Genomic DNA, 14756 nt, shown 5'->3' with positions numbered 1-14756 from the left:
TTCTCTCACCCATGACTGGACATGTGCAAAGCAGTTAAAGATTTGAGTCCTGTTGTCTGCACAGTTCTAGCTGAGGTCTACTGAGGTAAGGCTTTGCTGCCTTTGTTCTGTGCGCACGCTGTAAACAAGCATACTATTTAGTGCCACTTTTGCTAAAATAGCTCCCAAGAAAGGTGTACTAGTGCCTTCCAGAGATAATGTGTGTGATAGAACCTGTATCCAGGCATGTGTGATAGTGATCTTGGCCATGAACTCAGTAATAATGAATCAAAAAAAAAATACATTAAGGTGTCTTACACTGAAATCTATATGGAATAATGTGGCCCAGAGGCTACTCTGTATTTCCCCAACAGGCTATGTTCAATATATACAATTTAGCATTTGAATTGACTTTATAGAATATTATTTCTGCACATAAGGAGATCAACTATATGTGTATATTGTATTTCTATTTGGAAGTCAAGATTTCTTTGCAGAGAAATGGGCAGTGCCTCACGTGAGTCTCTGTCCATGAATGACCTCATGGAACTAATTGCTAAATGCGATAAGGCAACATGCTATGCCTAGTCAGCAGGTGTTGGTACCCTCTCTTCTTTCCAGTGTCCAAATTGCATCAGTCGGTGCCAAGGCAGCTACTAGTACTTCCTGCAAACTAGACATCGGTAAGTTTCCAGAGGGAACAGTTAACCACAGCTGAATACACAGATCCTTTGCTTCATCTGCTGGTAAAACCTGAAAGGGAAATCTGTGGTTTGGAGGCAGGGGAAGAAGTGCTTCACTAGGGTGGTTCTGGGGTAGATACTCACCAGGGCAATGACGGTGGCACCGGCTCCAGCACAAGCCACAATGAACAGGTGATAGGACATGTAGAACTAGGAAAGAACAGGGCACCGTGAGCATTTTGTGTGGAGTGAAGGGCCTTACATGCTGCTTTACTGTCCTTCACAGGTATTGACTGCCAGCCTGGCCATAGGCCCACATGCCCTTGGAGCCCTGGCTCATGTTATAACCACTGTGGGAGCCTCAAGCCTTTCTGATGCTCAGGCTGCACCCCAGACCAATCACATTGGAATAGCGGAGGAGGTCTGAGCCTCAACCTTGGGTATAGCGTGGTCCCTTGATGACTGCAATGTGCAGCCAAGGTTAGGAGCCTCTGCTCTGAGCCAACACTCCATGTTATGGCTATACAGACTGACAAGCCAGATAGGGTAGAGGCCGATTATTTCCATAACTTGGTGCTGTCCAAAAACACATCAGTGTTTTCTTAAATATACACACGCCCACCAGTGCATTGAAGACTTTCGTTTCATAAACAGTTGTAAGCCCACAGCTGACAAATAGTGTTAAGAAAGTTTGATTTCAGAGTGTGGGGTATGTTGCCAAATAAGGACTAAAAAGAAAAAAGAAGGCTCTCATAACAAGTTGTTCTGGAAAGAGAAATGATTAAAAAAATCTGACATACGCACAAATTTAGGATGTTTTATTGTTTTTAATTGTGTTTGTGGGTATGGATGTTTTGTATGCATGTATAATAATATGTGCACCACATATGTGCCTGGTGTCCTTGGAGGCCAAAAGAGCATGTTGGGTCTCCTGCGACTGGAGTTAACAGATGGTTGAGAGCTGCTATATGGGTGCTGGGAATTGAAACTGGGTCCTCCTGAACAGCACTAAGTATTCTTAACTGCTGAGCCCCAGACCTTATTTATTTATTTTTCTTTTGGTTATTCGAGACAGGGTTTCTCTGTGTAGTTTTGGTGCCTGTCTTGGATCTCGCTCTGTAACCAGGCTGGCCTTGAACTCATAAAGATCCACCTGCCTCTGCCTCCTGAGTTCTGGGATTAAAGGTGTGTGCCACCACCACCTGGCCAGCCCCAGACTTTTTAAATAATGGAATTAACTTCAATTTGCCTGTGACAAGTGTTTTCTTCTGGAAACATTTCTAAAAATCATTTCTCAGATTTTTATGTTCGGAATCACAAACTATTGCAGAGAATAAAAGCCCATCATCTTAAGGATCCTTCCTAGACTGGGCTGGACCATATGAAATGGACATTATTTTTTGTCGGTGGAAAATAGAGTAACGGTTACACGGAGTCAGCAGTTTACATGAAAGACCTTCCTTTCCTAGCACTCTGGCCATCATCTAGAGCCCTGTTTCTCAGCTTAGGTTGTAAGTCACCAAGTGTGGGAGTGTTCAGAACTGTGACTGGTTTACCTCATTCGTGTTGCAGATGTTTTCCAGGGCAGAGCCACAGATTTTGCCTGGGAAAGCATTCCAGGGAATGATACCTGCAAAGTGAACCACAACAGAGTGTAAGGACGAGCTGTAGTGCCCAGTGGCTTGGCTTCAATTTAGGTTGCTTTAGTTTTGTGGGGGTGGTGGTGGTCTCTCCCACCCTCACTGCTAGGGATTGAATTTAGCGTCCTTGCACATGCTAAGCACATACAACTGCTTTGCTGTGATCTCAGCCCACCTCACATTCCTATTAGACCTTTCCACTTTGGATTCCAGTTACAATGGTTAGCTATATTCCTTTTCAATCAAGGTACCTGGTGTCTGAAGATTAGGCAATGAGGGGCGAAGTCTATTTGGGCAACAGAGCAAGAGCAAAGTCACTCTATTCCATGCAAGATTTCAACTGCTGAGTCTTTTTGCTCCTTACATTGTACTTTGTTCAGTGGAGCTCAGTATTTGTAAATGTCAGATTTTATTTTAGTTTTGTAGGTAAGGTTCCACTCATAGCATAACTGGCCAGGGACTAGTTATGTTGACCGGTCTGGCCTTGAAGAGATCTGCCTGCCTTTGTGCCTCCTGAATTCTGGAATTAAACGTGTGTAGTGCGGTGCCTGGCCCACATTTTCAAGGCTAGATTTTTTTTTCCTGTAGTGAATTTAATATGCAGGGGAACCCCCTCATGAAGTATGATCGTGCTGCTCAGGTCACGTGAATCTTAAAGTCTGTGTCCTGGCCACAGGAGCACAGCTTGTACTCTTTTTCTAGCTGTAACTCTTGAGTTCTCTCTGCAGGGACAACTGTCCACTAGGTCACCGCTCTTCTCCCTCTTTAATGCATGGGAATATGCTTAAATATTTCACATGTCTCAATTTAAACTTCTCCCAGGAAGTAAGGAGGGACTTCTGTTAAGTCCTCATTCTCTCCTATCTCAAGCAAATACTCTCAAAAATAACCAGCTGGGCAGAGAGAGGATTTTTAAAGAAATTATCACCATGGTAACAAGAGTTAGTGAGTTTCTTTGTAAGGAGTGCAGAGATTATTTGCACATATTCCTTATGGAAACTCTATGTTTTGAAGCAGGGTCTGACTCTGTGGCCCAGGCAAGCCAGGAACTGGCAATCTTGCTGCCTCGGCTTCTTGACTCCTATGATTATAGACATGTGCCACCATGCCCAGCTTTATAAGTACTTTAAAAACTAACCTGAGGCCCTTTCAATCTGTCTTAAGGCCGAACCTTTGTGAGAAGAGAACTGTTGTGGGCAGTTTGGGGCAGGTTTTATACCATGCTATAAGATAAGATGTTGAGAATGAGCCACATAAGAAAATCTATGTAACAAAATGAAAGAGCCATCTTTGTCCAGGACACATTCCATATTCATTTCTAATGGAAAGCTCTCTTCCTCCCCACCCCCGTTTTTTGGCAAGAACACATTTCTTACTATCTTAGCTAGAACAGTAATTACGCTCCCTCTTTAGGATGTGGCGTTCCCTGAGCAAGGAAGTCAATTTCCACCCAAATTAATTGGTTAGAGGCCCCAGAGGCGCCTTCTGTGGCTTGTCACAGGAGCTGTGCTTTGAGGATCCCATTTGGGAGAAAAAAATCTTCTGAGCCAGCTTTTGACTACTGAAGACCGCTCTCCCAGAGTCCATCATGGTGACTTTGAAAGACATCTGCATTTTATGTTGTTTTTCAGTACAGATAAGTCGAAGCAATTGGCCATTTAAAAAACACTCCCTTTAAAGAGCCAGGTATGCAGATGTATTAGGTGAAAAGCTGGTGAGAAACTGAAAAAGGTCTGGACATGGGAGCACATGCCAGGATCCCAGCACCCAAGAGGCTGAAGTGGAGCCATGAGTTCAAGGCCAGCCGGCCAGCCTGGACTGCATAGTGAGATAAAAATAAAAAAGAAGAAGGGCAAAAAAGAAAAACTGAAAAAAAATTCGTACAGTGGGTATCTAAAAGGTTTTTTTTCTCATTAAACTGCATTATAAAGTAGTTTTGCTTATTTTTTTAAACTATATACCTAACTTGAAAAATATTTTTTAATTTTTTTTGATATTTTTGGAGACAGGGTTTCTCTGTGTAGCTTTGGCACCTGTCCTGATTCTCACTCTGTAGCCCAGGCTGGCCTTGAACTCACAGAGATTCACCTGCCTCTGCCTCCTGAGTGCTGGGATTAAAGGCATGTGCCACCACCACCCGGCTGAAAAATATTTTTACAAATCTCAAATTGCTTGCCTCCAGAAAATAGAGAAGAGTGTGAACTATTCATGAAGAAGGCAGGGAATGTGTGATGATGATTAAAAAGAGGTCTATGTGCTAATTACAAGCTAGACATAGGCACAAGACAATGAAGGCGTAATGGGGACAGGATTGAAAGGAGGTACCATATTGCCGGACATCCACACAGATCTGCTCAACACCCGAGGTCCCGTTGGTTTGTGGGGACTTGATGACTTCGCAGGTTGACCATATGTTGTAGAACATGAACACGGGCACTGCAGAGAAGCCGAATACACCCAGCCAGGCCACTCCCAGCACATACGTGAGGAAAACAAACTAGGCAGAAGATGAGAAGAAGAAAAAATCTCGCTGAAATGGGCAAGTTCATCTCAGAGGAAGGGCTGCCCTTTTTTGCCCCGTGTGGGACGCGTGGGATACAGGATGCATCCAGGGACCTGACCTGGCTATGCAAGTGAGGAAGAAACATCTGCTCAGCATTGCTGTCATGCCCCGCAAGAAGGATCTAGCATGGTTGTGCCCTAATGCCTGAAGAGATCTTAGAGCTGTCTCAGCCCTCCGTGTGTGTGTGTGTGTGTGTGTGTGTGTGTGTGTGTGTGTGTGTGTGTGTGTGTGTGTATTGTGTGTGTATTGTGGAGGCCAGAGGACAACTTGACTTCCCGTTTCTCAGGTGCTTTCCACTTTTTTTTGACAGTGTGTCTCAGTGTTCTGGAACAGACCAAGTAGGCTAGACTAGCTGGCCATTGAGGGATCCTCTTGTCTCTGCCCTCCCAGTGGGAGGATTCCAAGCTGGGCCACTATGCCTGTATTTTTTATGTTGAATTCTGAGTATCAAATTCAAGACTGTCCAGTTGAGTCATCTCTCCTGCCCCTCATATTCCTCTTTTAACCATCAAGGTCATAAGAACCCAAGAGGTGACCTTACTCATCCAACTAATTAGTCACAGGGCCTGCCTCAATGAGGCTTATGTTTTACTGTTGTTATTGTTGTTTATCTTTGTCTTGTGTTTGTGCTGGGAATTGAACCCAGGGCCTTGCACCTGTTAGGCAGGTGCCCTGCCACTGAGCTAAACCCCCAGTTTCCTTTTTATATTTTTATTTAGAAAAACAGTCTCACTAAGTTGCTTAAACTTTTATTTTCTTCCCTCTACCTTTCATAAAGCTGGGCTCACAGGCCAGCACACTTGGGCCAGCCCATGGGATAGTTTTTCTAAACAGCAGTTCTGAAAACTCCCCACATCCGACTAAACGTGGGATCAGTCCAGGATGTCTTTACAGGTCACTGAATCATAACATCATGTTGACTTCTCAGCACTTCCCTTTGTTTTACCTTGCATGTGGGGATGGGAAAATAGCAAACTACCATGGGAAGCCTTCTCTCAAAAGGAACTCCTCGAGCTTCCTGATCCAGGGAAGTTACTGGAAGCATTAGATGCTTGAACCTTGACCAAAAGTTTCAAACAGGCACAAGCACGATGAATCTGTTAAGGTTCTCCTTTTCCTCATCTATTTCACCTTCACCTAACTTTATGCTATAGTAGATGTCTGTCCAGAGGGAGAATGACCTGGACATCAGATTTGAATTGCTGCCCCCTATTGGCCACCCTAAGAAACTGCAGATACAGGAGGGTACTGTCCTGTTCTTTCAAGGACCTTCCCAATTTCTGAAGCCCCTGCATTGCTAAAATTATGCAAATGAACACACTTCAGGAGTCCCACCTCTTATTCCTCCCCAAGGCTTTCAAGCTGGCTGTTCCAGAATAGGTTTTCTTGTTCTTTCCCTATCCAGAGATGACTGATGCCCTTGATGGGCTTTTTAGTAACATCGCAGGGACTTGAGAAGGGGCTGATGTTTCTTGGCCTTGGTGAGCTTTATTTCCTACAGAGGGTCCGGGCCCCAGAGGTTACACCACTGCTTGGCAGAGAGTACCCTCTGGAGGCTGCTCATCCTAACATGATAAATCTGGTGTTCAGAGCCTTCCTCAGTAGCCTCCCCACCCCAGGCAAGTAGGTGTTTGTTTCCAATAAAGGACTAAAGAAAGCAAGGCCTTCCTCAGCAAAGAGCGGTCCTCATCTCCTCACCTCATGCTAGCATGCTGCTGCACTGCCATCAACCCTGCATATTTTTGCCCTGTCAATCTAACCACTAAAACCAAAGTGGGGGCCAGTGAGATGGCACTTGCTACCAAGCCTGATGGTGACCTATTCAATCCCTAGAGTGCACAAGGTAGAAGGGCAGAACTGACTCCTGCAAGTGGGCCTCTGACATCCATCCACACATGTATCATGACAGGTTTGCTATATATCAAGCTATTATGGCCCTCAGCCCACAGCAGGGCTGGGGACATAGTTCAGTTGGTAAAGTACTTACTACTACGAGCGTGAGGGCCTGAGTTTGATCCCCAGCAGCCACATAAAAAGCAGAGTGTGGTAGCACACACCTGTAATCCCAGTGCTGGGGTAGGCCGAGAAAGGCACATCCCTGGTGTTCACTGCCTATTCAGTGTGGTCTAATCAGCAAGTCCCAGGTTCCAGACCAGCCAAAAGATACTGCTGATGTGAGGCAACAGGCATATGGTCCCTAACAGGAACGGTGGCCACAGTGGTATTTCCTTTCAATAAGACTGTTCATGGCCTTGTCTTATGCTGGAGGAAGTGAGGCCTGGCCGTCCCTGTGAGAGAACAGCAGGCATCTGAGGCACAGCCATTCAACTGTGGTACCACTTGGACAGAACTAGCAGAATATCAGGGCAAGGGAGTAGACAGCCCAGGCATCTTCGGGTACCATGTGCCACAACCTTCAGGATGTGGGTTCCTATAATGGTGAGGAGGCCAATAATGGAAGGGATGATATACAGACTGGACCCTTTATATACATCACATGATCTGGACCTTTTGCAGACTTCTTGGCTATTTATTTCTTAAACTTTCAGAGACACTATTTGTCTCTAGGTGGCTTCTGTACCTACCTAGCAGATGATGATGTACCTCAGGACTCCTCTACAAACCTTGCTGGAAACTTGCTCACAGTTTTATTCTTAGACAGGCAACTCCCAGTCATCTCAGCCTAGGGTGTTCTCAGAAACTGCAGCCCCAAGCTTGTATGTGACACACTGGCTAACTGCACATGGCCCTCCAAGGCTGCATTAAGCCCTCGTGGGTCACACTGAATCCACTGATTTCTCCATATCCTAATGGCACGTAGCTCTTCGGCACAGTACTGGAGTCCGATCTGTCACTCATTTCCTCCTCTCGTTGTCCCACCCATGACCACTCCCAGAACCCCCTCCTCTACACCACACCCTGGGCCCAGTTGGCTTCTCCACAGTCTGTCTCACTTGAGTCTCAAGGTAGTCTCTCCCATCCTCACTTCCCCAAATTTATCCTCCATACCACTAGGTGACTGGCCAGCTCTTGGGCTTCCCAGTGCCATTCCTAACTTGAGATTCAAGGCTCGTCTTGATCGGGTCCCTACCGCTCCTCCAAGCAGTGTTCTTTCCCATCACCTCCATGCTTCCTGCTCAGCCTGTTCATATGACTAACTTTTTTGGGCCTCCCCTGCTCACATTGGTTCCTCTTTCCTGGTCTCATGTGAAGCAATTTCCTCTGTTTTTGTCTGGCATGAAGCCCTTCCTGAGTCTGCACTTCAGTGTCCCTGTTGCTTGGCCTGGTGCCACAACTCTCCCACTCTCCACTCTCCCCCTTTGTGTAGCCAAGGACACCAAAACCCACGGCCAGGCAGAGCAGCAGCTAGGGACATCTCTGTCCCCATGATTTTCCCAGGGTACCAATACTTTGCCAAAGTCAGCATCATATTTAGCTTGATCATCTTTCAGATTTCAATTACTGTGTGAGGATTGTGGATGTACAGGTCTAAGGGTGCCATAGGATACTTGCAGAGGTCAAAGGCCAGCCTTCACGGAGTTGGTTTTTCTCCTTGCGCTGTGGGTTCTCATGTTTGAACTCAGGTGGTATAGTATGTATGGTGAGCATTTTCACCACTGATCCATCTCGCCAGGCCCACATTTACCTTAAGATAGAATAGTGCCTATAATATCCTTCATGGCCAGGTTCAGATCACCCAGTCACCAAGAATTCCACCCCAATCAGCATGTCTCCTTCACCATAACTGTTGTAAACAGTGGACTCTCCTGGTGCTGGCAGCCAGCCCCACATCCGCTCCTTCCTGGTACCCTCTTTCACCTCCTCTGCAGTGGGGTACAGTCACAGACATACACTAGGAATCCCACAGCCCTGGCCTGAGGGCTGCTGCTTTCCCCCTGAGAGGGCCCACACCATGCCTTACGTTTCTTCCTCAGCATTAGTACTTTCCTCAGACTTCCAAATATTTTCTCTTCATCTGACTATTCTTCCAATGAATAGCAACATGTCCAGCTGTCTGTGCAACATTTTGATAGGGATATATCATGTATAAAATCTGTACAAGGACTGGGATGTAGCTCACTAGTACAGTACCTGCCTAGCATGCAGAAGGCCCTGGGTTTGATTCCCAGTGCAACATACATGTGCACATGTACCATATGCCATGGTTTTCTTTTGTGGTGGAGCAGTTTTTAACCCTGTCTTTGAAGATTCAGCTTCTTCTCGAACAGAGCCAAGCAAAAGGGGAAAAAACATTTGGCTTCACACTACCAATCACACATTTTATCAACCACACAGAGGTTTTCAAATTCCGATGGCCATGTTGGTAAGAACAGTATTTGTGTCATGGACCCTCCAGGAATAGCTCCCGCTGCACCTAGTAGACAGAAACCCAGCCCTGCACGGCTCCAGATAGCTCCCGCTGCACCACGCAGAGAGCAAGCCAGCCAGGCCCGCACGGCTCCGCTGACCAGCCAAGGTCGGTACTCACCATTCCGCTGATGCATCGGCCACAGGCAGTTGTTTTAAACTCACCGTGCAGCTCTTTGACTGCACTCGTGGTGTAGAAGCCTTCGGCCAACAGGATGATGCCGTACAAGAAGAAGAAGGACGCAATTCCATAGATGACATACTGCATCAGCTGGATCCTGTGAAAAGAAGATGGCTGCCGATGGGAGAGGCACCGCGGAGCATCTCTCGTGGCCTAAGCAGGCTCACAGGGCAGCCCACGGGGACATCTCTGCCCGTTCTAGCAGCCTAGGCCTGCTCGTGGTAGGCCTGTGCGTGAGGTAGAAAACCTTCTCAAGGAACAGGCCAGAGTTTCCTTTGATCAAGTCGTGTGCAATGGAGGTTTGTGTCTCCATTTTATATGCAGCATGGACACTGAGGAGTCAAGCTACCCACTCAGAATTACACAGTGCCGGAGTAGGCGTTTGAACCCTGGTTCAATAGGCAGCATGCTTTTTCCAACATATCAAAGTGCTTCCCCACCAGGCTTGGTGGTTGATGCTATTCTGAGAAAACACCTAAGGCAGCCCTCCGGGTATCTCTAAGGGGAAATTTGTGCAGATCCTTGTTACACAAGTGATGGGATTGTCAACTTACATGTAAATTGCAGAAAGTTCATTCACAACTAAGTTTGTCCTTTGAAAGCAGATTGTCAGGCATTGGCTTCCCAGTGAAATCATCTGGGTTGTTTCAGAAAATGCTAGTACCTGGATCACACCTCCAAGAGATTTAGTTAACTGTTATGCAGTGAGGCACGGGCATATTGTAAATTTTCTTGGAAGTTTGAGAGCCAAGGATTAAGATCACTAACTAATTGAGTTAATACACCTTTTCTGGTATTTCTCTTCTTTTTCTTTTCTTTTCTTTTCTTTTCTTTCTTTTTTTTTTTTTTAGACAGGGTTTCTCTGTGTAGTTTTGGTACCTGTCCTGGATCTTGCTCTGTAGCCCAGGCTGTCCTCAAACTCACAGAGATCTGCCTGGCTCTGCCTCCCAAGTGCCGGATTAAAGGCGTGTGCCACTACCGCCAGGCTTCTGGTATTTATTTTTGCATATTTCTGTCTGTCGTTTTTTTTTATTATTTAAAGAAAAGACAAGCTGTCAAGTATCCCAGATTGGCTTTGAACTTGCTATATAACTGACGTGAACAAGAGTTCCCAGATAGAAACTGCACTTTCAAACTGAAACTTCTACAAGGCCTATTAACTGGTTAGTACTTAATTAATGACTGTGGACAGGTCCAGAGCCTAATTACAATTTAGTTTGGGCTATCTTTTTTTTTTAATTTTATAATTAATTTAATTTTTACATATCAGCCATGGATTCCCCTGTCCTCCCTCCTCCCACTTCCCACCCCGCCCTCCTCCCAAACCCCCCCCCCCATTCCCACCTCCTCCAAGGCAAGGACTCCCCTGGGGATTCAGCTCAGCCTGGTAGATTCAGGTGAGGCAGGTCCAGTCCCCTCCTCCCTTCACCTAGGCTGAGCCAAGTGTCCCAGCATAGGCCCCAGGTTCCAAAAAGCCAACTCATGCACTAAGGACAGGTCCAGGTCCTACTGCCTGGGGGCCTCCTAAACAGTTCAAGCTAATCAACTGTCTCACTTATCCAGAGGGCCTGATCCAGTTCTATGGGGGCTCCTCAGCTATTGGTTCACAGTTCATGTGTTTCCACTAGTTTGGCTATTTGTCCCTGTGCTTTTTCCAATCATGGTATTGATATCTCTTGCTCATATAATCCCTCCTCTCTCTCGCCGATTGGACTCCTGGAGCTCCACCTGGGGCCTGGCCGTGGGTCTCTGCATCTGCTTCCATCAGTCATTGGATGAGAGTTCTATCACAACAGTTAGGATCTTCGGCCATCTGATGATCACCAGAGTAGGTCAGTTCGGGCTCTCTCGACCATTACCAGTAGTCTATCATGGAGGTATCTTTGTGGATTTCTGGGGACCTCTCTAGCACTTTGCTTCATCCTATTCCCATGGGCTCTTCATTTATCATGGTTTCTCTTCCTTGTTCTTCCTTTCTGTTCTTGATCCAGCTGGGATCTCCTGCTCCCCTAAGCTCTCTTTCCCCTGACCCTTGCCATTCATTACCCAGCCTCCATGTCCAGTCTGCTCATGTAGATCTCATCCATTTCTCTGTCACTGGGCAATCCCTGTGTCTTTCTTAGGGTCCTCTTTACTAGGTAGCCTCCCTGGAGTTGTGAGTAGCAGTCTAGTTATCCACCTATGAGTGAGTACATACTATGTTTATCTTTCTGAGTCTGGGTTACCTCACTCAGGATGATTTTTTTCTAGATCCATCCATTTGCCTGCAAATCTCATGATGTCATTGTTTATCTCTGCTGAGTAGTATTCCATTGTGTATATGTACAACATTTTATTTATCTATTCTTCAGTTGAAGGGCATCTAGGTTGTTTCCAGGTTCTGGCTATTACAAACAATGCTGTTATGAACATAGCTGAGCATGTGCCCTTGTGGTATGATTGAGCATTCCTTGGGGATATGAGCTTGGGCTATCTTTAACCCCCTAAATAGCCATTCTTTGTCCACCTCTGTGTCAGACCTAACATCCTGTAACTAACAGATACAAAACCCTTTGTATTAACTTAGTGGAACACCAACCAAAAGCTACAAGTTTCATCAGATAGTATCTGAGCTGTCAATAGAGGTTTCCCGCTTTGCTGGAACTTGCCTCTGTGATGTTTCCATCAAGGTATTTGAAGAATGTCTTGATTTGTGGACTTTTAAAATGGTTACTATAAAAACTTGAAACTGCTTTGTGTTGGAACATGGAATTTGGGGTGACCTAAATCTGTGTTCTTGGGCCATGCTCACTCTCATCTGGCTCCAATACATATTTTTGCATCAACACTGAGGATGACTTTAAGCTTCTGGTCCTCTACCTGCTTGAGCACTAGGGCTACAGGTTTGTGCACCTACAGGTGTGTGCACCTACAGGTGTGTGCACCTACAGGTGTGTGTACCCAGTTTATGCAGTGCTTCAAATCCAACCCAGAGCTTCATACATATTAGGTAAGCATGCTACTGATCAGGCTATGTCGCCAGGCCTCTGCACATGCATTTGTTCCCCACATTTGTACAGGTTGATTCCCCCATTACAGCTTTCTCGGCCTTGCTCATCTCTTTAAATGTCACTTGTGAACAGATTTTAAAATGCGATTTTTGTCAGGCATGGTAATTGACACCTGTAATCCCAGCACTTGGGAGGCAGAAGCAGGAAGATCACCTCAAGTCCACGGGTAGTCAGGGCCATAGCATGACCCTTAACAAACAACCCAAAAGCCATTTCATCATGATTCCACAAATAGCTATTTGTGTCTTTTCCACTCTGATGGTGATGTTTCTTCACAATTACAACCCATAAACACTGAAACTTGAGAACTAAAACCAAAAAGGCCCAAGGAATCGAGCGAGGGGAAGCTACTTGAAGCACGTACACATAGCAGTGGGGCTTGAAGTTATGAGATCAAGTTTGCAAACTATTGAGCTTCCACTGAGAATCATGCCGGAGTAGGAAGACAGAGGGCCAGGGCTATGTTTCCAGACCTTGCTCTTTGCTGCATTGGGATGCTCTGGCCTGAGTTCCCATGCCAGAAGAATTGATGTAAAAATACTGTTCCTGTCAACTTAGGCTTGATTGAGTCCTCCATAGAGGTGCCATTCCAAGGGTAAACTAGAGGATTCTTGTTACTTGGGAACAATGATAACAGTCTGGTAAGGTGCTCTACAGCATCAGCCTGTCACCGTGTTACAAGTCCTCATATCTACCGCTACTCTGTGGGGTATGTACACCTTGTCATGTGTAAATGAGATTCCACCCAGGGTCTGAAACACCCACTACATTCTTGCCTTTTCTTTTTTGTTGTATCATGGATGCCCATCTCCCCCCACCCCCACCCCACTGCCCCGCACTGCGCCATTTCCTTTCTATTTCATGAAACAGGGTTCCATATGACTTTGAACTTTTTTTTGAGGGGAGTTTCTCTGTGTGACATTCCTGGCTGTCCTAGAACTCACTTTGTAGACCATGCTGTCTTGCAGGCCGCAAGAATATATCATAGAGATTCAGCTGTGTATTAAAGCTGAACTTTGACCGGCCAAGGGTCTGTCAAAAGGCAAAGCCATTTATTATGAATATTTGGTGTTACTCAGTCTTTAATATTCCAGCTGTCTTCTGCTATGAAATCCTTGTGTGCCCAGACCAATTGGTAAACAGTTCAGCTCCCCAGACCTGCTGAACTTCTAAGTGACTAACTGCCCCGCTGAGCTTAGGAGACAAGCTGGCAGGAGACCCATAGCTTTGTTTCCTGTGCTAATGAAGCTCAGACCATCCCCTCGCCTTGAGGAGGCCTAGTGGTTCTCCAGAGCACTTTGAGAACAAAAGAGGTTTTTACATATCAAGGTGAGAGGTAAAACAACATTCCTGAGCAGGCAGGGAACCAGGTGCCCAGGGAAAGAAAAGGCAGGCATTTTCTGTGGACAGAGACAGAACAACATGGTGAGAGAGAAGAGAGGATGACAGAGGTTCCATGGACTAGGGTAAGCAGATCTCGAGTAGAGTTTTCTGAGGGCCAGGAGTAGAGAGTAGCAGAGAGGGAGAAAGAGGATACAGAGGATGAGGAAGAGTCTGAAAGCATAGGAGTTTAGTCGTTAGCAGGATTATGAACTAGGGAGCTGGATGGAACTGCAGTTATGGAGACAGGATTTTATCCCAGAGAAATAAAGTAGACTGATATAGAGCTTGTTATGTCTAGAGTTACTCCTGCCTTGAATGCCTGGTGGAACTATAGCTGAACTGATGTAATTTTGTCTTAGAGGAATAAAGTTAACAGACGTAAGAACATAGTGTAAGAAGATATTTTCCCCCTGATATCCCACACCGGACATAACAAAGCCGCCTTGGACCCTGAGGAATCAATAATGCTGGCCTTGAACTCACTGAGATCCACCTGCCTCTGCCTCTCAAGTGCTGGCCTTAAAGGTGTGCACTACCACCGCCCAGCTGACTTTGAACTTTTTTTTTTTTTTTGGTTTTTCCAGACAGGGTTTCTCTGTGTAGCTTTGCGCCTTTCCTGGATCTCACTCTGTAGACCAGGCTGGCCTCAAACTCACAAAGATCCGCCTGGCTCTGCCTCCTGAGTCCTGGGATTAAAGGCGTGTGCCACCACCGCCCGGCTGACTTTGAACTTTTAATATTAAAAAAAAATTCTCCGATAATTTCTTGTGTCATTACAATTAAATATGATCATGAAGTTGAACTTTTGATCCTTCTGCTTCTACCTCCCGAGTGCTGGGAATACAGGCATAGCCATTCTATGCAGTGCTGGAGCTGGAGCTGGATCTCAGGATTTTGTGCATGGATGGC

At 45.9% G+C, this 14756-nt stretch overlaps 1 protein-coding gene across 6 annotated transcripts in view; it reads right to left on the bottom strand.

The window, feature by feature from the left end:
* The window catches only part of Gpm6b (glycoprotein M6B), a 155729-nt gene that overhangs the window by 4251 nt on the left and 136722 nt on the right, over positions 1–14756 (bottom strand). For all 6 annotated transcript variants that reach the window (XM_015992040.3, XM_015992041.3, XM_006973190.4 and 3 more), the window contains 4 exons: positions 9355–9511; positions 4628–4799; positions 2219–2292; positions 807–872 (listed from right to left, as the gene is read on the bottom strand). In XM_015992040.3, coding sequence (XP_015847526.1) covers positions 807–872; positions 2219–2292; positions 4628–4799; positions 9355–9511 — 469 coding nt within the window. The remainder of the gene's footprint in view (positions 1–806; positions 873–2218; positions 2293–4627; positions 4800–9354; positions 9512–14756) is intronic.

The sequence above is a fragment of the Peromyscus maniculatus genome, chromosome X (assembly GCF_049852395.1).
Source record: "Peromyscus maniculatus bairdii isolate BWxNUB_F1_BW_parent chromosome X, HU_Pman_BW_mat_3.1, whole genome shotgun sequence".
In the NCBI taxonomy this organism is placed as follows: Eukaryota; Metazoa; Chordata; class Mammalia; order Rodentia; family Cricetidae; genus Peromyscus; species Peromyscus maniculatus.
This window is presented reverse-complemented; position numbering and strand designations above follow the sequence as displayed.